Here is a 25,838-nt window from a genome sequence, read left to right as displayed (position 1 = left end):
TCACTTCTGTGCTTATGGAGGAGCTATATAGTCTAAACATTACCAGCTTTTGGCAGAAGATGACCATACAAGAGGAATGAAAAGGGAAGTGTCGTACCTGTGCCAAGGCTGTCTTTGGAAAACAAATGCCAATACCACAAGCTAGATGTCCCTTCTGGTTTTGGCTCTGTGCTTGGCAAGTGTGGAGTTAGAGTAGTTCTCAGTGAAAGAAGGCCCTGCTTCCTTTTCAGTCCAGCAACATCCTCTTGACCTAGTACTTCCAGCAGTAAAAGAAAGGCTGACTATGTTAGATATTAATGGAGATACATTTTTCCAAATTACTACCTCTTCCAAAAATTTATTATCCTACTATCTGTGATCTTCTTTTATAGTTGTTAAAAATCTATTACCCTGGAGCCAAAGTTAATAAAACCCAGCATATTATGGAGCCTTAACATGCACAGGAGCTGAGCTATTACAAACATGGTATCTTGTCTGATGATCCTGTCACTTAAAAGTTCAGTTTGTAGGGAGTTCAGAAGTGGCTGAACAGCATGGGAGGAAGCCACTGGAGAAGGGCTGGCACCTACAGGATGAAATATTTTTTTGTGTGCATGGAAATCAGCATGCTTTAGAGAGTACAATAAATTGTAGCATTGTGTAGGGACTATCAGCTTTGTCCCTTTGAGACTGGGTTTTTGAAAAAATGTCTAGCTGAAATTTCATGGCACTGCCTTTTGTTGAAGTGCTGCTGTTCTTGATTTACCATAACATTGCAGCAAGAGCATAAAATAAATTTTGTAATCAACAGTACATGTAATGTCCTAAATCTCATTGTATGTAGTTATTAATTGATTACAACAATAAATTATTAATTGATTGTTATTATAATTGATGTAATCAAACAATAATTAAGATAAGGGATCATAAATTATGTTTGAAGTCACTCTGAAGAAAATGCATTACTGATGTTTTTGTGTTTTAAACTTCTGCCTGAGGATTTACTTTAAACATACATTTAATCTAATATATATATATAAAATATATAATATAGAAAATTTGTAAAGTATTTATAGATTATTCCTTCCCAAAAATATTTTTGTTAAACAATTTTTATTTTGTTGGTTTCTCCCTGTGTAATTGCTGCTTTACATATATTTATAAAAACAGAAAAATAAAAAAAACACTTTTAGGGTTACTGTGCATTCAGCATGACTGAGATTTCTGAAATAAATAGGAATTGTATCATATCATGTATCTGTACATAACTTCCACAGAAGTTAGAAAATGGTGAGGCACAACTACTTTAGAGAAAAGACTAATTCCATATAGCTTGTGGTCAGATGAAACCTTCATCCAGAAAAGCGACAAGGAGCAGCAGAAACTCAAGTTCAGGCAGAAAAGCAGAAAGACTTTATACAGATGGAAGCATTTCATTTCTGAAAAGACTGAATGTCTTCTTTAATAAGTCTGAGACATTTAAGAATTAAGTTTAGAATATAAAAATAAATCTAAAAATCTCACTTTTTTGTCAAGCCAGTCCCCTGCTCTATATGCATCTCATGCTTAGTCCTCTCTCTTCAGAGTCAAGGGTTCTCAAAAATGAGAAAATGGCAGAATTTGGCTGATTCCACTTCTTAATACTGACCTATTCTGGAAGCTGTCCAATCACAGTAATGACCTCAGTATTCATCCCTGTCAGGATAAGAGAAACTTATTCTCTTTCCATTCTCTCCTCCTGTCCATTGTGAATCTCACAGAAAGTACAACAGGACAGCAACCAGGGAGGGTTGAAAGCTGCAGTTGCTGTTAGTAGCTGGCTAAGAACACCTTGTCTCCTCCAACCACTACAGCCGTCTTTTTTGTCTCATCCATCTGTTATACCTTGTCATTTAGACCATGAATTCCTTGGCACAAGGATTGACATTTATGATAAATAGAATCTTCCACAATGCCACAGCCTTGTCATGGGAACTAAACATAGTTACTAATTAGACCATCCTTCTCTCAAAGACTTGGCTGATATTTTTTTTGTGCTGGGAAAGCAATGGCATTAATTTGCTCTCTTTGAGGCAATCCTGTTTATTTACTTTATTGCTTACAAAGATTCCCAGTTCCCAGAAAACAAGAGAAACATCAGGAGGCAGCTCCAATGCTCAGGAACCCCTTGCTTGCTGTGGAAGGGTTGCAGAACAACCTAAGAATCTGAGAAGTTCCTAGCCATCCAAGTCTAAAAATTATTTACAAAATATAAAATATCCCAACAGTGTATCAGTCATCCCATAACCCCTTCTTTTGACAGCTGGGTTAGTCATACCATCTTCAGTCTGCATCTGGCAAACCATATCTTGACTTTCTCTGAAAGCTACATACATGCTGCTTCTCTGTTTTCTGCCTACCTCTTATACAGGCAACATCACCACAGGATCTGGGAGAGAATAAGTGAGAATGCCCAGACAGTTTAGCAAAGCAAAAGTCACATAACTGCAACCTACAAAACAGGTTCAGGTATCTGAGTATGTGACATTCCACGTCTGAATTCACAAAAAGCCCATGAATTTTAAGATGTTATTTTCCTGAAGATAAATAGGGACTTTTTGCTTAGTTAAATGTTGATGTATATGAGTAAAATATAAAACTAGCAGTGTACAATTTTAGAGAATTTATAGAAGCCTGATATTCCCAGGTTCTATCCACTCCAATAAGACTTCCCTACTAAGCCTTGACCTTCCACTGACCCATTTGCAAGACTGCTGCCATCACACCAGACCTGTAGCTCTGCATTACAGAGAGTGCAATCTGGTGGAGTTGTAGGTGTAGGGTAGGAGATGGGGCATGTACTGGTACTGGAGGCCTCAAGGTTATAAACAACTGACCCAATGGTCAGATAAAGAAATGCAGAACTGCAACTGGCAAAACTGAAAGGTAACAGAGAGGTCAAAAACAAGAATCAAACATATGTGAGCCATGCCACATATAGGAGATTGGGATGTAATGTGGAAAGACAAATCAAGAGAGAGGAAGGTGTAAACATGCATTAGCAAACATAAAAATGAAACAAAGTGGTTCCTAAAGTGAGGAAGAATCCCCATCAATGTTGTACTGCTCCTGAGAAAGGATTTGGGATGTGCTACACTCCGGTACATTTTATACTAAATAGCTACTTGTTATTGCTAGATATAAATACAAAAATCATGCAAAGATGTACCATATAAAGATATGAAAATAAGACAAATTAGCCATAGCCTGATTTCTAAGGTTTAAGGACAAAGCCTGTTTGATGAGCCTCCGTTCTGAGTCCTCACAAACTCAATACAAAACCTGTAGCTTGTTAGTAGGAGTGATGATGCTGTATTTAGTGGGCTATAGCTCCACAGGTTCCTTGTTACATACATTCAAAGTCATGGAAATCTAATCTTAGACAGGTTTTAACTGAAGCATTTCCATGTACCTAGGGGTGCCCCAGTAATTTTGGGTCCAGAGATTAAGCAGTAACCAACTTCTGAGTTTTGGGCAGGACCAGCATGGCTTCCATGCATAGGCTGTGCCATATGATCTGTTGCAAATTGTGCCTGCACTGTGCATCCTGGACAATCTTTAATCCTTGCAAGTAAACCAGAAGCACCCCAAAGTGACCCCCAGAGCAATCACAGCATGATCCACGGAAGAGATGAACAGCCTGGAGAACTTTTATCCTCCACCTCTGAACTCCTCTGCCAGCCATCTCTTCTTTCAGATTCTGTGCTCTATCATTGTGGGGGCTGTCCTGTGGCTCTTGGCCCAAAGGAAGATTTGTTACATGCACCCTCATCTCAGAGAAGTTGTGCTGCTGAATGCTGCTTTGGTTTGTCCTGCACTATGTAACACAGGAAGTTTTCTCCTTACAACATCTCTGGGTTGAACTCTTGGGAACAGAGAACATCTTTTCTGATACTTGGACTCAATACAGCAAAAGCTTTAAAATATTGATAAAGTTAATTATTATTAATAGCAAAGTTCTGTGGTTTAATGAGGGCTTTTAACTTACAGTTTAAGAAAACAGCAAGGAGGGAAAAACCAAAAAAATCTCACTTTAAAACTATGTTAAATAGTTTGTTAAATGTTAAAATAGACCACAAATCAAACTTTTTCAGCAGCTGTGCTGATTAACCTTCTGACTTTAAGACTCTAAGCCAAACAGGGTTTTACCATTTGGGTCAAGCTTTAAATTTACAGGTCTAAATTAAAAGCTAAACAGGCATCTTTCTCCATTAGCCATCCAAGGAACTATGAGTATAAAGACTTATTAGTCAGGATTAGTCAAGAATTGACATTGGGGGTTTTATTATTCTAATTAGGCAAAGGAAAATTCCTATTTCATTTTGTAATTAAAACAATACACATTCTACCACCTAATTATATTTGACATTTTCAAGGTGTTGGGCGCTGAGGTCTATAATTACAGAAATGCTTCTGCCTTAAGCAGAACACTCCATAAATATTCATATATTAAATAGCCAGTTATACTGTTTAGAAGACTTAAGAAACATTTGCCTTTTCCTTTTTAGAAACGTTAGACTTTAAGAAGACACATTTTATATTTGTATTTTTAAAAAGATGGGAAGAGAAATGTCCTTTGGGATCTGACATCTGTATACAGCAAATTGACTACAGACCTACTCATTAGTATCGTAAGCAGTTACGCCAGAGATTCATAATCCTTTAGAATTATATCTTTTCTTTAGCAGAATAGATAATTACCATCAGAAATAATATGGGAGTTCTGTACTGAAGTCATAAGACACTAAAATGCAATTCCTAAAATTCCTTGATTTTTTTAACTAATAAAAGAGTTACAGTTTACATACAGGAGTTTAAAGAAAAAGCTATTCCCTACTTTTATTTTACTGTTCCACAATAATACTACTTCAACTATTGCCTATTTTTGATTGTTGAATACTGCCATTTAAAACAGTTGCCTGCCTAAAAATATTGTGATCCAAATAGAGTTTGCCTTGTGGTTAATGCACAAGCTATTCAAAGAAAGACTTTCCCTTCCTGGTATCAGAGAAATGGAAAAATACTGAAGATTAAACTCTGAATGCAAGGTGTTCCATGAGTGGTTCTGCTCTGTGTTTCCTCTCTGGGAAATTAACCATTGGGCACATCCTGATAAAAGGGCATAATTTCTCAAAAGAAGAGACAATAGGCATCTGCTTATTTTGTGCATTTAGCCCACTGGAATAAGTTTGTGTCCTGTTGTAAGGTGCTTTGCCCAATGGGACATGGGCCCTGACTAAGTCATTCATTGCAAATATTTTAAGAGTTAAATGTAGTGCAGAAGGGAAGTTGATGTTTCAAATGCTGTACAAAATTTCAGTGTCCTAGCAAGAGCAGCACAGAGTCAGTGCAAGCTCCCTGCACACCAGGACAGGGTCCACTGTGGAAGCATTTGGGTCCAGAGGCCCCTAACCCCAACCAGCAGGGTCTCTGTGCAGGCAGATGTTGAGAGAAGGGCACCCAGTTCCATACTCTAAATTTTAATCTAAATTATTAATTTCAAGTATTCCCAGAGAATGGAGAGTTCAGGGAAGTCCTATTTCATCCTGCACATCTATAATGACTGGAAGCAGTCTAGCCCGTGTTGACTAATCATGCATGCTTGCATTATGGTCTGTCAGGCTGCATCCAGCATGAAGTGAGGATTATATTTTTTTATATATATATATATATAAAAATATGTATTATATAATGCATCCTGCTAAAGAACTGGACTTCTTCCTGTGATGGGCAAGAAGCAGGACTTAATTTAGTGACATTGTATGTAATTATTCCATACATATTTCTGTCAGTTTATATAATTGTTATCTATTAGGTATTCACATAATATATATTACATATGGTGTATGTTATCTGTTGTACATAATATGGATGGATGATATAATATGTAAGTGCAAATATGGATGTGTTTGGGTTATACATATATTTAATATACACATGCACACTATTTACTGAGGCAAACTTCCTAAATGCCTGATCTTATTTCTGTAATGCTCACAGCACTTAAGGATGCCAATCCACATTTTCTCCCTTTGTACACAATCATGGCCCCTATACTATGTGACCTTACAATGCAATCAACTTGAACACAGATATAACCAGACAAGCAACATTCTTCTATTCACCACCCTCTTCAGATTTTGCTTGGAACACTTTGAAAACTCACCGTTTTCAAATCAGCACATCAAAGACAAGCTGTTCTTTTTAAACAAAAAGTCATATTAAAAGAAGTTTTGATTAAATTTAGCTAGAACCCTCCTTCTTTAATCATCCAGAGTTACATTTTATACACAAAAACCTGAAACCTGAGTTTTATAAGCTCAGTACTTAAAAATCAGAAAATAGCTTGTTAATGCAAGAAACCATTGTTCATCTGCCATGTAGAGTAGATTTTATTCATCATTTTCCCAAAATACATATGGATACTATTTTATATTGCATTGTAGAATGGGATGAATTACATTGATTTTAAATAATCAGATGTTTTTGTAAATGTGAACTGAGCATTGCAAGAATGATATAATTTAAGTATGCCCATAATTCTTTTAGGACAGTCGCTGTTTCTCCTGCTCTCAGTTGCTGTTACCCACAGGTACCCTCACTGCAGGACAGACAGCAGGAAGGGCTCTGCATCTCAGTGGAGGAGCAGCAAGTTCTAATATTGCCTTGTTCCTGGAGGACTCTGGAAAAGAGGCAACAGTTGTTTGTTGCTGAGTGTTTACTAAGGAGGATGCAGAGAGTATCACATCCTGCTGGTCACCTCTGAATGCCCCAATGCCCATCTTGGGAGCGGGGCTGCTCTTATTGTTCACGGATAAACCAATAGCATTAAATGCCTTTTTGCTATAGCTTCTCTTAAATTACTTCCTTCCACAGAGATTTAGTGTTTGATCCTGTGCTTTAAGGAGCTCATGGTGAGCAGAGGTGAATTTGGGCTCCCAGAAAGGCCAACTCTGCTCTTAATAGATTAGTGGAAGTAATTGCAAATGGTTAGATAACTAAATAGCTAGAGGATAAAAGAATCGTGAACCATAGGCATGAAAGTTCTAAACAGACTGAGTCTTGCCAAAGTTAATTGCTTTTTTGATAGAATTGCAAAATGGATGTGCATTATCACATATATAGATTCCAGGGAAGAACTGGATACTGGTTTTCATTTGCAATTACTTTGAAACTTAATGCAAAATGACTTTGATGTAAAGACTGTCATACATGACAGAGAGTTGCTAAAGAACCAAAAAGGGTGATTGAAGAACAGCAGAGTGCTGAGGCCTCACATGGGAGACTGCAGTTCTGATACTTTCCTTAAAAAAAAAAAATTAAATCAAAGTTTTTCTATTAATGATTCATAGATGAAAAGGCTAAATTATATGTGCTAAAGATTGGGCTGGGTGTTTTGACTAGCTTGGTATGCAGCAGGATTATTGATATCAAGTGAACAGTATCATATCTCTAGAGAATTAATTATTTAGAGATAGTAAAATAGGCATGACAAGGAGCAGTTAGATATAAACAGCAAACATCAAAGAGATTTATCAACACACTATGTTGTCTTTGCAAAAGCATTGCTATTCCATTTCCAAACAATAATTTGTTGCTTTCTTCTCTTCTAGTTGCCCATATTGGCATCTTCTGTTGTTAGCCTCTATTTTCTTGAACTTACTGATGTCTTCAAGCCAGTTCACTCTGGATTTAATTGCTATGACAAGAGTCTGAGTATGCCATACATTGAACCTACACAAGAGTCTGTTCCCTTCCTGATGTTGCTTAGTCTGGTTTTTGCTGGACCATCAATTACGGTAAGTTTGAAGTGCTACTGTCACTTAATAAAGAATTTGAACAGAATTTCAGTTAGTATAAAAAAAGTAACTCCTTTGGTTTCAGTTAGGCTGAAACCTAACTTAGAGTGTCAACCAGGCTAGTTTCCTTAGGATTTGAAATCCATATTTCATTCTTCTGTAACAAAAGGAGATATACTCCTTAGAACATTCCTTGTAGCACTTCATCTACTCTCACTGTCTTGATGGTGTCTTTCTTCAATATTAAGAAACAGCATCAACAGTTGGATGAGAATAGCTTGAATCATTCTGTTACGCTGTACAAATATTTGAACTTTTACAGACAGGGCATCTCCATACTCTCAGATACATCAAAAATGAAAGATTTTATTTTTTTTGAAATGCAAGCCTTTCACAGCCTTGCCACTTTTGTTAGAACTAGCTTCATTCAGAGAGACGGGGTATCAGTCTTGTCAGTGAACTCAATTACATTTTCCCAAATAGCACTGAAACACCACTAAATTGCAAGTTAGTCATTAAGAGCAGGCAAAAGTGGGCTGGTTTAATCATTCACCCGAAGGGAGGAGATGATTTCAACAGAACAGAAATATCCTGTCAGAATGAGCAGCTGGGTCACTATTTTACAGAAAAGAAATTGTCATACATGTATACATAGGAGAGAATTATTTTTTTCTGATTTTAAGGAGTTCAGATGGGAGCGCTATGCTCACAACACTCTTTCTCCATTTGCTAGACAAACTTGCCATTTATCTGGCAAGTGGACAGAGAAATTCACCTTGAGTGGGTGATTCTATGCACCTAAAAAACCTTTTACGATCAACCTTTTGAAACGGTCTTTTCTCCCCCTGACAGCAATGACTACACATCTGTTAGGCACTTCTCGAAAGCCAGCTGCAAATAGAACCCTGCTTCCAGCTCCTCTTAATTCCCTTAACTTCAACCAGTTAATTCATTTCATAATACTATCCAATTTACCACTATAAAATCTATAAAATATGATGCCTGTATAAAAATTATCAAGTGCTGTTCTCTCTTTGCTTTCCAGAATATTTTTTCTTCATTTGTCCTTTTTTTTTTAACCATTTAAAAATCTTTTTTTTTTTTTTTTTAACAGTTTTTACTGCATTTGGTTTTCGTTGCTTTAGAAACCATTTCTGAAGGATTTTGCACAACCACCAGGCTAAAAATTATACATTTAGAAACTGGGAGCTAAGACTATCAGTGATCCTGGTACAAATGATTGCTGCAAATACCATGATAAAAACAAAATGTTAGTACTGGGGTTTGGCTGGGTTTCCTAAGTGTTTCTGCTGACAAAAAATTTGACTTTTCTGAAACAGCTATTGAAGGAATCTATCTAGGCTCACTTGGGCCACAGTAGGTGGTAAAACCTGGCTTTTACTTCAGAGAGTTTATGTTAAGCCTAGATAATATCAAACTCCTTAAATCAGGATAAAAGATGCTTCTGTAATTATATAGCGTTTGTTAAGGGCTTTGATTATAACTCAATTCTTTCAGCATTGCAGGAAATTTTGCAATAGAGAATGTTATTCTGCTTGAATCTTTCTACTAGTAGTACAGAAAATTAACCATAAGCATGCCATGTGTGGAACTCAAATCCATACTTGAGCATGCCTATAAAAAAGAAAGTTTGATAAAGAAAGTAAATCCCAAAGCTTCAAAGCGCAACTGGCTAAAAGCTGCAAGCCTTAAGAAGGTGTAGTTCATTTGTATTTGTATGAGCATGAATGTGATGCCTGTGTTAGTTAGAGGCTGGGCAGTGACAGTGCAAAATACTCAAACTCCTTCAGTGAAAGCACCAAAGGCATTGACTCCTTATTATTCAATACCACTTTGGAAGTAAGGAACTAGGGGACATTTTTGTTCAATCCTTCCCTTTTTCTTTGGAAAAACAGGCCGGTGAAGCTCAGTGTATAAAGATTGTAATTGTGCCATTGTCATATTGTGGAGTTTAGCATTTTGTAAGTTGGTTTTCATGAACATTTCAATAGATTGCAAACTTTATGAAACCTATGAAAGATAGGAAAGAAAGCATGAGCTATGTGAGGAATTGAGGATCTCCAGAAATGTTGAATATCCTGGCCTCTGTCCACACTTCAGGGACTTACGACAGTATGAGGCAGAAGGTCATCAAGACTCAATAAAATACAAGTGTGATTAAGCCACATTTCAAAGAGTATATATAAGAAGAAAAAGAAAGAAAGAAAAAGTGTGCATGGGGAAGAAGACAAGTAAATTCTAGTGTCAATCCCTCTTTTAAACCTTATATAAATACTAGAATAGGATTTTTTTCTGTTATTTTTGTTGGTATAATAATTTTCTCAAGACTTAAGAACATGTATCAATCTACTCACTTTAGACTAATACTTTATTAAAAAAAAAAATCTAACATTTTATGACTTATTTTCCTAAGCCATCATTACACAAGGATCTGTTTGGCTTTGAGGCTCTGCATTTTGGTTTTTCTCTTTGGGTTTTTTTTCTTGTTATTATTAAGTAGCAAATGCAATTAAACAGGTCTGTTCTGTAGCCCTGAAGGGCTAATATCCTGTATTATTGACATATGTCTCATTGCTTGTGTTTTAGATGAAATTTTATGTATTTATTCAAAAACTGCAGGGGACTTCAGTGTGGAACACCTGGACCTGAAGAAATTATCAAGATGGATATTTTAGGTCTGGACCATAGATATACCTGAATTACAGCATGATTTCAATTTGCTTCAAAGAACTCTGAATCTGATCCTCTGATAGATCTTCTCTCAAGTTGCTCATTCAGAAATGTTAGGACCTGTAATTTAATCATATCAGTGAAGGTTCAAACTCTTATCAGCCACTGAATAAAAACCTGCTTAGAGGTAGCAATGTCCTTTCCAACAGAGATCGCTAGGACATTAGATCACATTGATTTGGGAAATCATTCTCAAAGAGAGAAATTCACTGCTGGAAGTTTCACTCCTACTGCCCTCTCTACTCTGGGAGGTTTTTTTTATGTGGAAACACCAGCCTCTGAATTTTCCTTGACATAGGCCTTGTTGTTTTTTGCTCTATCACACAAGCTAATCCATCTATCTGGTGTTTTCCCTCTACCAGAAATTCCCTAGAACTTGGCTAAAAACTATTGGAGTTTTTCAGAGTTTTAATTTTGGAATACTGGGTTTTTCTGGGAAGCTTCAGCAATAAATTGATCAAATGTGGACAGATAGTAGTGGCCATAGCTCTCAGCTAATTAGAATTCCTTAAATAATCCTTACCACTGGCTTTTCAATGTCATAGGAGAACCTTCACCACTTCAATCTTCCTGGTCAAGAAATTTCAGTTTATTAAAACTTCAGTTAATAGGAGTTAGACTAAGCTTTTCTGCTTTACCTCCCTTTTCCTAGGGTGGAGGTGTTAGTATAGACAACCACCACTGGTAATTACAGCACATACAGCATAATTCAGATGCTTTGGCATCTCATTGCATTATATCTTTATGAATTGTATGGACCCATTTTCAATGCTGCTGTGGATAGACAAAGTGAATCGTCTTTTGCTGGTGAGAACTGCCTCATTAATTGCAATATTTCAATCCAACCCTTACTCTGAACTCTGTACAAACCCTGTACAGAATTCCAAATAGTTGCATTATTGAACAAGGAAAATGATAAAATCTGAGACTACAAATGTATACATGTGTCTGGATTTTCCAGCAAGTGGTGCAATTTTTTATTGATATTCTTCCTTTCATAAACTCTTGTCTTGGGTTTTGGTCATAATCTGTTTTGCTTGGTATGTTGCGAGGGACCATAAGGACAGAACTTTTTCTGCTGCTGTGGATCTGGTTAAAACCCAAGCCAAATTAAACAAATACAGAACAAGCTGTCACATAATTGGAAGCTGCTCGGGATTGCTAGGCTTGTGGCCAAGACTAAATGCTAAAACCACTTCAGGAGCACTAAGATATTGCAGTGGCTCTGGATTATTCTAGAGGTGATATTTTATAATTACTGTTTTATTATTGTAGAAGCATCAAGTTTCAGCTGTAGATCAAGGCCTGGATACCACTGAGCACTGTATACTGTATGCCATTTGCATTTAATTTCAGAACCATCTTCTTGCCTGCCCTCATTCAGGCTAAGTTGCATTTATGTTTACATATTGATATAAATCTTTTAAAGTTGAGTGAATGACATTGGTTGGGTTGCAGTTATATTACAGCCGTTTAAATTCAATCAGGATCTTCTGAGTAAGTGCTACATTCAATTTAATGGCTCCTTTGTCATTGCAGATAATGATAGGAGAAGGAATTCTCTACTGTTGCCTGTCCAAAAGAAGAAATGGGATTGGAACAGAGGCCAATATTAATGCAGGAGGATGCAACTTCAATTCTTTTCTTAGAAGAGCTGTCAGATTTGTTGGTGGGTTTTAATTGTTACTCACAAAAAAGAACTTTCCATATATACTCAGTTTTCGCCATGCAGGTTTGCTTCTCTGAAACAGCCTTTCAGAACAGTGCAGAACTGTCAGTAGCACAGATTTTCTGCTAGAAAACGTGAGAAGAAACTCAGACTGCTACAAAGCAGGCCCATACTCAGTAATGTTGCATCTATTCTCTCCATTTTCCCTTTCCTCTCCTGTACTACTGTCAGTATTTCTAAAAGAGTAATTTGTTTTTCCTTCCCTGCCTACCTCGAGCTGGCTGCTTTTTAATTATTTCAGTGTATAGCTTCCCATGCCTGTCTTCAGTGCATCATAAGGAGTCAACCCACCTGTCACAGTATTCAGCATGACAGTGAAAACTTGTCAGAAACTCTCAGTAGGTTTGACATTCTTTTTCTGGAATGTCTTTATCTGCCTCTCAAAAAGGGCTAGAATCTGGCAACTTAAATGATAGAGGAACATGTTGAATTCTTTCATTTTACTTTGTTTTAATTGTCATTTATGGAAAACTCTACTTTGAAAGGCAGCTGGACTTTGATCCCCTTCTTACTGTTAATTTCCTCTCCCAAGGAGTGGCTAAAGAAAAGGTTTCTTCTTTTCAGAAATTTTTCATTAGACAAGGCAGCCTAGGCAAAGACAACCAGCAAGGCAGCAGATTGAAAACCTGGTAGGACAACCATTCCCTGGGTTTTGGTAGTCTGGCAAACAGGGAGGTAGTGACAAGCGAGGTTATGCAATCTGTGACCAGTAAAGGTTCCTAAGAGCAGCAAGGAGGAAGTAAGCAGAGGGTTTGTAGATTACAGCATGAACAAGAGGACTGTAAACATACCTCCACCTTCACTTCTTCTCCTGTTTGGTATTCCATCACCAAAAAAAACAAGCTCAAGGACACATGAATTTCATCCCTAATTCCCACTCTGAATTTGAAGTATTTTCATATTTTAATGGCTTTAACATTCTTTCAATTTTAGAGATGAAAAATAAATTTATCTCTATGAATAAAGGTAGGGAATTATAAGTAAATCTTTAGGAGAAGAGCAGTTGAAAATGTCCAGTAAAGCAATGGCATTACTTCAATTGCCTTGTGAATTTGGCATTATTAATCAGTCTGAAGCATTGATCCCTTATGAAATAGACTTAAATATTTGGATTAGTGACAAGGACACAATACTCAAGAAACAACAGAGGTGTGAAGGTAGCCAAAGTTATCACCAGCTGCTGATTCTGTGGTGGCAAAAGAGAACAGGTCTTCAGAGCAATGATCTAATGGGCAGTTGTCCATACTACTAAAAGTCTGTCTTCCAGTAGGAAACTCCAAGGACTGGATAAGCACATATGCTCTCCTCAAAGCTGGCTACTCTTTAATCAATTCAGAAAACTTCTTTCCATGCTGAAGCAGCTCCAGTTTTGGAGGACATCAAGCCATTAAAACAAAATTTTAAGTATCAACAGGAAGAAAACAAGCATAAACTACCAAAATTTCTATATTAAAGAATTCAACTTTGCAATAAGCTTTTGTTCTGCATTTAAATTCTCTTATTCTGCATTTAAATTCTTTCAAGTCCAATAACAAAAGCCATCAGAGCTCTGTTGAACTTAGCTTGCATGAGTAATCAACCTAATTATTGCATATAATAAAATTAACAAGCTCTGTTGATTTCTTTCCTAGGTGTTCATGTGTTCGGTCTTTGTGCAACTGCTCTTGTTACTGATATTATACAGCTATCAACAGGATATCAGGCACCATATTTCCTGACTGTTTGCAAGCCTAACTATACATCTTTAAATGTATCTTGCTCAGAGAATTCATATGTTGTGGAAGATATTTGCTCAGGAGCTGATCTCAATATCATCAACGCTGGAAGGTTGGTTCTGTTCTTCATTGTGTAAATTTTAAGCATTTATTTTCTTTTTTTATTTTCTTTTCCAATTTCAATATTTTTTTTCATAGTTAAAGTCTGAGTTAAAGGTGAATGCATAAATATCTTTTTAGTGATGTTCAATTTTCTCCATTAAGATATTAGTCTAGCAGTGAGCTTTGGAAAACTTTGTCAGGTTCCAAAGCACAGTCAGGGCAGCTGTTCTTCCCCTTCAAAGGAGGCAATTTCCTATACAGTTGTCACTATGTATAGCTTCTACTGCTTTTTGAAGTGATATGTGGGTAAGTTCCCTGTAACAGGCAGGGGAGGAAGTCTCCTAAGTGCTTGGTCTGAGACCTCTGTACAACATACATTACAGTTCAGGTGTTTCGGAGTTGTTGGACAAGTTTGTTTCCTGTTTCTGTGATTAATTTTTTTATATTAGCAACATTGAAAAGAATCTATTTTTAGAGGAAATACTACAACAGTATAAAGCTTTGTGTTCCCAAACCTGTCTTTTCTTGCATGGTACTTCTGACAGGTTTTTTATCTCTTTCCCCATAACCATTTGCTGTTACTGGGATATTGTCAGTGAAGCCTGATGCTTGCAAGCAGTGTCTTGCAGCTGCATGGTGTCCCAGGAAATCAGGACACGATTACATAGAAGCAGGCAGAAGCATTTTCACAATTAGATCTCATTCATTTCATTATCTCAAATATGATGTCTACTGCTTTGAACTGACTGCCTGTAGCCATTCCAAAACCACCAATCACTCCTAATTTTAATTTTAAATACCATCACTTCTAAAAGACCAGTGAAATTAGTTGTAACATATTAAGACTAAGCAATCAGGTTTGGAGTGTTTCTGTTTCTCTAGAAAAATCAGCCATATATTGATATCTCAAAGTTATTCTCATCATAGAGGATGCATTTGGCAATCTATAATATTCTGGCACCACCCACAATTTCTCTTTAATTCAATTTTATTGCATTTTTCCTTTATTATGTTGTTATTTCCTTATGCCAGTCTCAACTTTACCACAGCAAAGCAGGACTTGCTACTGGTTATTCAGTAGCATTTGTTACTTTCTTCAGTCACCTATACAGAAACTATGGTATAACTTCTACAGTACAGGAGCTTAATTTGACTTCAATAATTTCAGTTTGGAAGGAACTTTTTCTGTGTTTGTTAATGGCATTCCGGGTACTTCCCAGAAACTTTGGGTCCGGAAATTTGCCTATGGACTTCTGTATGAAAAGTATAGAGAGGAGCACATAATTATCCAGCTGATTGTATTAAATCATTTTTCTGCAACATCCCCAAATATCCAGTGGTTCCTATTGTCCATCTTTTCCTCTACTTTCTTGAAAGAGCCTTTTCAGCCACTTTTGTTCAGCTCTCCAGTGAGGTCTCTGTCCTCTGTCATCTCTGATGTTCTGACTCTGTATGACTCTCTCTCTCAGTGGGACTCTCTCATTGTTGTTCCCTCTCTACACATCCTCATGCATGAGCATTTAGAGTGATACACTGTCATCGGAGTTCAGGACATTTTTTCTTTGAGACCTTTGTTCACCTTTTCAATAAAGAGCCATACAAAAAGGCTACATATTTTTAGCTGGAGTTATTTTCATTTTAGATTAAAAGATAACAGAGGAACAAAAGCAGTGACACCATTAGAGAGTACAGAGAGTGCATTTAGTCTGTGTTTGCCCTGAAAATCATGTGACTAGAAAAGATAATAAAGAGAAAATTGACTGTGCCATTGTGGCACACCTTATATACTACAAAAATGCCATCAAATTAAGGTTAAGTGGTAGAAAAGTTCATAGACTCAAGTATACACATCAGATCCACAGAGACTCTAAGCAGATTTATGCTTCATTAAAACCTGCACAAGGTAATGGAGCTGATTAGCTATTATAAATATTTACCTTTTTTTTTCATGTCTTTATTCCTTGTCCTCAACCCTGAGCTTGTTCCACAGGAATACTATTTGTGAAAGATTTGTTCAGAGAGGTCAAAAATAAAATAAGATAAAGAAGGATTTAGAACTGTCTTTAGAAATGCAAAAGGAACCATGTAGATTTCATCTTGGCCAGAGTCATGAACCTGCTGGCACCATAGGCTCAAATTCAGGTCACCAGCATGGCATTCACACTGAACTACATGCACATTTTTAACTGCCAATTAATTATGTAGAACAGACAAGGCAAAATTCATAGGAAAGAAATTTAGACTCTTCTGCTTTTCAGAACAAATGTCTGTCTAAAGTTAAAGGACCGTGTTTCAATCTCTGCTATTTTAAACTAGCTCACTCAGGTGTTACTAGGAAATTGGCTATATGTGGAGCTCAGAGTGACAAGACCCATCTATAAGCCGAATTATAGTTTAAGTATTTATCCCAAGCTGAGCTTTCTCAGGTGAAACTTGCTGTTGTGACTGCAAGGTAGACATACTCTTCTTCACTAAGACATGCAGTATGTTACATTACATATCTATACCATTGTAAAGAGAGAAATCCTCACTGTATCTGTCTCATTCCTAGAGCTCAGAGGTCACAGACTTTTTTAGGGTTTCTGTGATCTAGATGTCCACTGTGGAACAGGTACTACTGAATTCAAACCCAGCTTTTTTTCTGTCTACTATGTAAAAACCTCTTTTGCATTCACATCACTTTTCTTTACTTGTTTTTAGAGAATTGAAATGGGTCTAGAATAATAATACTAAAATGTTAAAGAGCCTCATGTGATGGCTCTATGTAGCACCTGCTTGCACAAAACTTCCTTTTCTTGTCAGAGAAGTAGAAACTGAGCTGTCACTTTTAAATTTCATATTCAAAGTTTGTAACTCAAGTCCCAGTCCGCATCATTCAAGTCTCCAGGTTTTCAGAGGGAGTAGAAGGTCCTCAGCAATTTCAAGAGCAGACCTGATATTGCCTACTGTCTCAGAGTTTGGACATGTTTTTATTTATTGTCCTTCTCTGGCCATCAAGAAGGGGCCCAGTAATTCTTAAAATACCTTCCCCATCTTCTTGTGCTCCATTAGCTTCTGTCAGGATGTAAAGTGCTGATTTTTTTTAAAAAAATAAACCTATAGACATAGCAAATAAAGATGTAGTTTGCCTCTCTCTGAGAAAAATGTCACCTGATGACAAATGTTACTGATAGATCACATGTTGCTTAGGAAGTATAAGATGGCTGTACCACCCAGTGTTTTTTTCAATGAGCACTAACACTGTGCATTTGAACTGAGAAGTATAATTTGAGTGTCCTTCCTTGGCAGAAAGTCATTCCCCTCTCAGCATGCCACCCTGGCAGCCTTTGCAGCAGTGTACATTTCGGTGAGTAACCAACTCTGTTCAGTTTCATTTATACAAGACAAAAGTCAAAAAGTAATTTGCTGTATATTGTAAAATTATGTGTTGCCTGGATATCATGGATGGATGGATGGATGGATGGATGGATGGATGGATGGATGTTTTTATCCTACCAATTTGAAAGCAAAATAAAATTACTAATAAAGCTGGTTTTATTTCAGCTGTTAAAGAATAAGGAAAATATTCAACTGCTTCATATCCTTTGTTAAGAAGCAAAAAAAAGTATTATGTTAAAGTATATTTGATGCCACATATTATCCTCATATAAAATGTTTATCTGTCTTACAGAGTGATATTTTAACTTACCAGTCAAATTAACTGTTATGTATGCTGCCTTTTCTTTGTTGCTGTCTTCACTTGATTTGCTGCTTTTAAACTTGAGTCATTAAGGGCCATGCATTGACGTGATGTAGTTTGGTTTCACCTCCAGAGATTTGCAGCATGGATGAAATGGCACAATCACTCCCAGAGGCCTTCAAGGTGTTACTGCAAAGCAAGTGAATAAAACCCATCAGTCACTAGCAGAGAATTGTGGGACATGCTGCAGCAATCACAGCTGATTTTGCATTTCCAAGCAGTAATATTTCTTCAGTATGACCTGCAATGTTTGTACTAGAGACAACTTACTTGAAGTTTAAAAAGTAATTCCATCACTCGTGCTGTAAAAATCAGAGGAGAACAACAGTAACAACCAGTTAATAGCATTAGATAATTGTATTGTGCATGTACTGAGAGCTTGTCAGTATTTATTCTGCCCAGAGAAAGGCCAGAATTTGGAATAACACTAATGAACCACCTCCACTTAATTTTTGTGACCTCCCTGATATTATGGCCCTCAGTTGAGAAATGGCTCTCTAAAGCATCTGGTGGTAGCTTTTGTTGGAAGAGGTTATTGCCTTCATCTGGCATGACATCTGGCTGCTGCATTTCACAAGCGGTGGCTCCTTAGTCACATTTATAGAACATTTAGGTGCTAATTTGGAACAGTATTGAGGCATAAAATACTTATCCTAATTGATGTCAATAAGCAACACTGCCTATGTTTTTGGAAATCCATTCCTTGTGATTTCAGATCTTTCTGCAGTAAGTGAGCAAATTTTAATAGGGCTGTAAAGTAAAATTAAATAGATTACTTGTAATATTACTGTGTACTAGTGGTCTATATATAAAAGAAACACTGAATGTGAGAAATTAAAATCCTCTTAGGTATATTTAAGTTTCTTCAATTGCTTCTTTATTTCTTTCTTTTTCAAGATGTACTTCAATTCTACATTAACAGACTCCTCAAAACTTCTTAAACCACTCTTGGTCTTTGCCTTTATCATCTGTGGAATTATATGCGGTCTGACTCGTATCACCCAGTATAAGAATCACCCAGTTGATGTTTACTGTGGCTTTCTCATAGGAGGAGGAATTGCTCTCTATTTGGTAAATATAATAGTCATGGTTAAGTTTTAACAAATTAAACTTATAAGGCTGGAATAAGAGTACTGGTTATTTTTATGAAAATTTTTCATCAAGCTCACATGCCATAGGTATAAATAAAGTCAATATGTGTTGAAGATGATGAATTAGGGATAATGACTTTAAAAGCAAAGACAAAAAAGCAAACAAGTACTTCAATGTGAAGTTCCATAACAGTGCATAAAGTAGAATATAATCATCTGGCATTGTATACAGAAACAATTCTAGCTTTATGTGATTTATTAAACACTTAAAAGTACTCATCTCTTCTAATCCACACTTAAAATCATAGCACAAGAAAAATATTTCATTAATTGGTATTTGTTGCTGACCTGAGTTGATACTGACAGTGTTCACTTCATGATCTCAAAAAGTTATTGAATTAGTATGAGCAACTCAGCTGAGTGAATTGCTGAACCTTCAAAAAATTTAAGGCAATATTACACACTTGTGGTTCTTTGAAGTCCTTAGGGAAGCCATGAAGGGGAAAAAGGGTGGTCAAATCAGGTTATTCCTATGCTTTTGCTTTCTACTGTGTCAGAAGAGATGGAGTACCTTGGAAGGGTCCTGTAAAGGAAGCATGTAGGTCAGGCCTGATTATACCTGTCAGGAGGAAGCTCATCAAGCACTTGCTTTTGCTCACTGCTCTCAGTATGTCTCCAGCAGGAATTCTCTGCCCTGGCTGTTCAGAGAGCAGCACAGGTGGCTGGGAGCAATCAGAGCTTCTGCTGACAATCAAGCTTCTGCTTGAGTGTGGGCAGGTGAACAGAAGAGTCTTAACAGCCAGTGGCATGATTTTACCCCCAAGAAGTCAATGATGAATTTTAGTAGAATACTAAAATTAGTTAATTTCCTGACCCCATTTTTCTGTGATAACATAACCTAAGGTATCTGCAGATGGTCTGCAGAGGCAACCAGGGGAAAATGGCTTTCACAGTGGCAGAAGAAACAGCAGACAGGGTAATAACAGAAACCCCATGAGCTACTAAAGTTAGCTTCTGTGATTGCACTGTGAGCAGAAAGGCACTCTGTTGAGAATATTATTTCAAATTATTCCCAGTTGTAGATTTACCTAAATGGAGGTGTTGTCCCCATGTCTGAAATACCCAAAAAAGTATGCTTTGTTAGGTCTTCATATTGCTGTGTGACATCATGCAGCAGAGAGTACGGTGTCCTGGATAGCCAGTGCTCAGTAAACCTGCCCTCAAAACTATGCACCAGCAGGAGGATGGGGAAGGGTGTGAAACTACAAATAATTCTGAAAGGAGTGTAAAGAACAAGTAACTCAAGTGATCAAGTCAGATATTTGACCCTCTCACAGAATGCCCTCAGTGGAGTCTTTTTTAAATGACAGCATTTTACAGTGAGTCTACTTATTAGGAAAATGTTTTATAACTAAATCTTATTAAAGTTCTGCACAGTTTGGAAAGCAATTGATTTAAAGTTGATAAATTTTTCTATGATGTAGATATTGTATTAAATGGTTATTGTGCAGCAGAAAGGGCAGAATCTGCTAACATCTGAGAACAACTCTAGCTGTAACAAGGTTTGGTAAATCAGAGTAGACAGTAGTATAGTTGTAAAATAGTTTTGCCTAAGAGACTACAAACATCTATTTTGCTATTTATCTAAGACATTATTTCTGTAGCTGTATCTGTTCCTTGGTAAAAAGAAGAAAGCTCATGACTGCTTATTGCCATGAATATTATGCTTTAGTTACCCTAGTGAGACTACTTTATACATACGTAGAGGTACCAGACTTAGGACAGAACTGGGACTGAGGCTATACTAGTGAGGAAAGGAAATTAAGCACATCCATCAGTTTAGCTGAAGTAATTACGTCACTGAATTCTATTTAAAAGCAAAATAATGCAATGAAAGTACCTTAAAACGTGTACTTTACAACTTTCTTAACCGAGTGTTGATGCTTCTGTCCAAATATCAGGGCCTGTATGCTGTGGGGAACTTCTTGCCAAGTGACGAGAATGCGTTTCACCAAAATTTTCACAGAGAACCTCTAAGGTCATTGACAGACCTCAGTCAAGATGCCAGCAGAATCCTGCCAGGTAAAAACGGTGGCAGCAGCGATGGCATTGTCTCTCACCGTACAGAAGGTATCCTGAATAGAAACCACAGAGATTCAGGCTCTCTGACCAATCTCAAGAGAGCAAATGCTGATGTAGAAATAATAACACCACGAAGCCCAATGGGAAAGGAGAACATGGTTACTTTCAGCAACACTTTGCCAAGAGTCAACACACCATCCTTGGAAGATCCAGCAAGACGAAATGCAACAATACATGCATCAATGGATTCTGCCCGTTCCAAACAGCTGCTGTCCCAGTGGAAGAACAAGAATGAAAATCGAAAGTTGTCACTGCAGGTAATAGAGACTGAATCTGGCCAGTCACCACCAAGGGCTATCGAAATGAGGTCAAGCTCAGAACCCTCCAGAGTGGGTGTAAATGGTGATCATCATGGCCCAACTACCCAATACCTGAAAATCCAACCTGGCAGTGTACCAGGTTGTAACAACTCAGGTCTTACTGGTGGGCCAAGGGTCTCTATTCAGTCCCGTCCTGGCTCATCTCAGCTAGTACACATTCCTGAAGAGACTCAGGAGAACGTGAACACATCACCTAAAACTAGTTCAGCTAGAGCTAAATGGCTGAAAGCTGCTGAGAAGAGTGTTGCATGCAGGAGTAATAGCCAGCCAAGAATCATGCAAGTAATAGCCATGTCTAAGCAGCAAGGGGTGCTTCAGGGCAGTCCAAAGAGTTCAGAGGGAAGCACAGTAACCTGTACAGGAGCCATCAGATATAAAACCTTGACAGACCATGAGCCAAGCAGCATTGTTAGAGTTGAAGCCCATCCAGAAAATAACAGACCTGTAATTCAGATGCCATCAGAAGGTGAAGGAAGTGGGTCATGGAAATGGAAAGGTCCTGAAAAAGTCACTCTTCGTCAAACATATGAGCTAAATGATCTTAACAGAGACTCTGAGAGCTGTGACTCCTTAAAAGACAGTTATGGGTCAGGTGACAGGAAAAGAAGCAACATAGATAACACAGAGCATCATCATCATGGAATCACTACGATAAGAGTCACACCAGTGGAAGGAAGTGAGATTGGCTCAGAGACTCTGTCCATTTCTTCTAGCCGGGACTCAACACTTCGAAGAAAAGGTAACATCATTTTAATCCCTGAGAGAGGGAGCAGTCCAGAGAACACCAGAAACATCTTCTATAAAGGCACATCCCCCACACGAGCATACAAGGATTGAGAGGAGACATATCAACTGGTCCATACCACCACGAAGTAAACACATCTTGACACAGGTTCTGCTCCCTTTGTTTTGAGCTGATATTTACCTTTATGTGCCAAATTATTGACCAGCAGCCCTGCATTGCTGATGTGCAATGTGCATGAGCCTGTGAACAGCATGTGGTGGGGGGAAAAGCACAATGCCAGAACTAATGTGAAGCATTTTCATGCAACTTGTTTCTTCAGATTCAAAACATATATCTGAGGGTGATGATGTCAATTAAAAGAATGGTCTTGAACACAGACACTGTATTTCCTGAATGTGCCAACCTTTTATTTCATATTTGTGTCCAAAATTTACTGACTTTTTCACAGCAAAGGTTGTATCAGTGGTATATATTCATCTTGGCAGAATTTGCACCAAATCTTTAATACAGGATGGTGCTGATGATAACTTTACATGTTTTAAAAAATTGCATAATTATTAGATTCTGCAAACATGACATATTGATGTGCAGTTACTTTACAAGTAATATTGCTAATACTATGATGATGCTGGCTGCATTCATTTAGCGTAGGAAATATTTACAGCTTTGTTATAGTGGATCTGTCACATTCAAAGATTGCAAAGGTTTTGTGTAGTTCTTTAAGATGTCTACTGCAACAAAAAATGTGTGGGTGACATTCCATTAGAATGGAATGACTATCTATTTTGAATAGTTTTGCTGCTACTGCTCAACTTTTGTTTAAGAACAGGTGCTACTAATGAAGAGGCTGCTTCTTAGTGGGCTAACTTGTAGAATGTTTTAAATTACGTTTTTTAAGGGGTCTTATCAAGTACTACAAGTCATTCAGATTTTACATTTTTAAACTTGTTATTCTGTCCTTCAGCAACCCTTCAATTTTTCTATTAGTTTTTCAACAAATAATAGGCAGGACACCAATAATTGCAAGATGTGCAAATGTGAAAGGTGCGCCATGAGTAAATAAAAATAGATGGCAACTTTCCTGACCAGCTTCCAAGGAGACAGGAATTAATATCATAGCTCACACTTAGAAGCAGTCATTCACCTCACTTGCTTAGTATGCCACAAGAACAATCACAAGTTTCACCCCAATCACCATCACGTAGGGAATTTGTGCTTCGCTTTAAAGAATGGAATGCCTTGGTATTGCAGAATCACTGAACAAGTGTTGCATTGTGCCACTACTACAGTTCACCTCCCTTGAGACACCCTCCAGAGCCTTCTTAAGCATATTTTTCCCACCACTGCCACTTAAGAATATAGAAGGTCTCTGCAACTGAGAGAACATGAATTATTTTAACAAACTGAGCTTTGGATATAATGAAAAAACTTGCCTGCTAAAAATCTCCATTGCCAAAAATATATTGAAAGGATAAGCTCTGAAAGGAATAAACATGGCATGTCCTAGAATGGGCCTGCTAGAAGAAATGTTTCATTTCATTTGGGTCTGACTTAAACCCTGAAGGAAGCCAGGGGCAGTGCTCACACACTGCAGCTCTTCATTCTCTCCTATTTCTACCTGAAAGAGAACTACTCTCAGACACCTGCCAGCTCCCCTGCTAGGAGGGGAAGGGAATGCCTTAGCAGTCCTCTCACTGAGTAAGAAGTAGCAGATCAGGTCTGTTCTCTGGCTTCTTGAGAGAAGTTTTGGTCTAAATCCTCTTCTCATTTAGGGTATCAGAGAACCAGATACTCTCTATACTTAAAACCTGTCTACAAACCCTACCCCACAGAACTCTAAGGAAAAGCCCACCCTACCCCAGCCAACTCGGAGGTAGAAGGAAGAATCATCCTGTTCAAGAAGATAAACAGCACAACACAAACAGAGACCAAAAAAACCAAACAAAAAACAACCAAACCAACCAAACATCAAAACAAAAACCCAAAAAAAGACCTCCAAACCAAAACAAAATCCCAAACCCAGCCCCAAACCTAAGCAATTTCACAAGTATGAGGATGGTGTTTGTGAGTCAATGGAAAGCTTTATATGTACTTCCCAGTTTTACAGGTGCTCCAGGCTTAGCTGAATGCTTCCTGTCAAGCCAACTGTGCCAAGCAATGCTTCCCTCACCTGCCCATCACCCAGTGCTGTGGAAGAGTGTCAGTCCTTATGGAAATGACCACACTCTTTCTGCTATTGATACAAAATTTCCCCATCATACTTAGGATGATTGGGAGAAAGTATTCTGCAGGTTGCATGTAAGAAGCTACCCAGTAGGGTTGCAGCATATTGTGTATGTTAAAGGCATTGTATGTTGAAGATACACTTTAAGGCACATCAGCTGGGAAAAATAATCATAGATACCAGGAGAAAAAGAAAAAAAAAGTATTTTTAGAAATAAGTTCTCAGATGCTAGTATTTACGAGTCAGGATTTGTTTTTTTTTCTTTTAAAAAGGATGTCTCTTTAGTCCTTGGTATTTAATATGAAATTTTGTACAAGATTCCTAGGAATTACAAACACTTGGACTGTCATGAGCAAAACCCTTTGGATTTAGTTTAGTCTAGGTACAGGATAAAGCAGGTAGGATTAGCTTTAAAGGAATGGGTAAGACACAAACACTGTTGGCCTATCAATGCAGGGAAATAAGATGCAATCATTTGTTAGTTTGTAAGTGCAGGGGAAAAGAACATAAGTAGATGAACCTGGAAATAAAGGAAAATTGAAATGGAGAATAATGGCAATAAAGCAAAGATTAGAAAATGTTCCCTCTGGCAATTTAGCTGTTTTGGAAACAGCAGGATTCCTGGTGGGAGTGTTTGTTCTTTATTCCTTGGTTTTAGTCAGATATATATTGGCATATATGTTGCTTTTATTACTCTAAAACTTGCTGCACTATTTCAAGTGCAGCGTGATATTTTTCCTAAAGTTTCCTATTTCTTAAGAAAAGATTTTAAAGCTCTTGTGTAATCATTGAAATTATGTTCTATACATAAATATTGATATATTCTTTTTTACTCAAAGTGCCAAAGGCTACTGTTTTTAATAATGGCTTATCAAATTATATTACGTTAGAAAGCAGAAATGTAATAATATATACATTGGAACTCAGACCTCTGCATGTATATTTGATAAGGAGCCTTTTGTAAAATTACTCTTTGTTTACATTCCACTGGTACCTTAATTTAAAATTAATCAAATAAATTGACAGGTGACATCTTCTTAGTGTTCTGATTTTCTTACTTGCTAACAGGCACGAATTTCTTTGTTAGGCTGTGCTTTACTGAGAAAAGAAAATACTTAAAAATAAAATATGTTTTTAAATGAGAATTCTCTATATAAAGTATTGTGTTTAATAAAATGTTATGCCATGTTTTCAAATGGAAAATAATTTGTAAATTGCTATAAATGTATTTTGTTAAATAAGTACAGATCAATGCTACTGTGTGAGTTTATTGTGCTAACATCATGAAATAAAGATAAAATTCCTCATTTGTGTTTGTTTATATCTGTGGTGAAGCAAAGTCTCATCCCCCCCCCCCAGATTATTATTCAATATTAGCTATCTCATGGTGTGTTAAAGTGGTCATCAGTGAGAAACCTCGAGACCTTGCACAGTGGTAAGAATTTATAAAGAACAGTGTCCAA

General features: G+C 37.2%; 2 protein-coding genes across 9 annotated transcripts in view; one reads left to right on the top strand and one right to left on the bottom strand.

Moving 5' to 3' along the window:
- PLPPR4 (phospholipid phosphatase related 4) overlaps positions 1-25,682 on the top strand; it is a 31,552-nt gene extending 5,870 nt beyond the window's left edge. The window contains exons 2-7 of the mRNA XM_023931877.2: positions 7,632-7,817; positions 12,108-12,237; positions 13,929-14,124; positions 17,403-17,460; positions 18,751-18,924; positions 20,906-25,682. Of these exons, the coding sequence (XP_023787645.1) occupies positions 7,632-7,817; positions 12,108-12,237; positions 13,929-14,124; positions 17,403-17,460; positions 18,751-18,924; positions 20,906-22,243 (2,082 nt within the window). The 3' untranslated portion in view covers positions 22,244-25,682. The remainder of the gene's footprint in view (positions 1-7,631; positions 7,818-12,107; positions 12,238-13,928; positions 14,125-17,402; positions 17,461-18,750; positions 18,925-20,905) is intronic.
- Positions 1-25,838, bottom strand: part of FRRS1 (ferric chelate reductase 1) — a 157,196-nt gene that overhangs the window by 2,051 nt on the left and 129,307 nt on the right. For 6 of the 8 annotated variants that reach the window (XR_015273735.1, XR_015273736.1, XR_015273731.1 and 3 more), the window contains 2 exons: positions 17,803-17,982; positions 98-256 (listed from right to left, as the gene is read on the bottom strand). The gene's annotated coding sequence lies outside the window, so the exon portion shown is untranslated. Of the gene's footprint in view, positions 1-97; positions 257-10,532; positions 10,629-17,802; positions 17,983-25,838 lie in introns of those variants that run through there. The other 2 variants (XR_015273737.1, XR_015273732.1) reach the window with 2 other exon arrangements.

The sequence above is a fragment of the Cyanistes caeruleus genome, chromosome 9 (assembly GCF_971803275.1).
Source record: "Cyanistes caeruleus chromosome 9, bCyaCae1.hap1.1, whole genome shotgun sequence".
Lineage (NCBI taxonomy): Eukaryota > Metazoa > Chordata > Aves > Passeriformes > Paridae > Cyanistes > Cyanistes caeruleus.
Note: the sequence above shows the minus strand (reverse complement) of the source record. Positions and strands in the feature narration are given on the sequence as shown.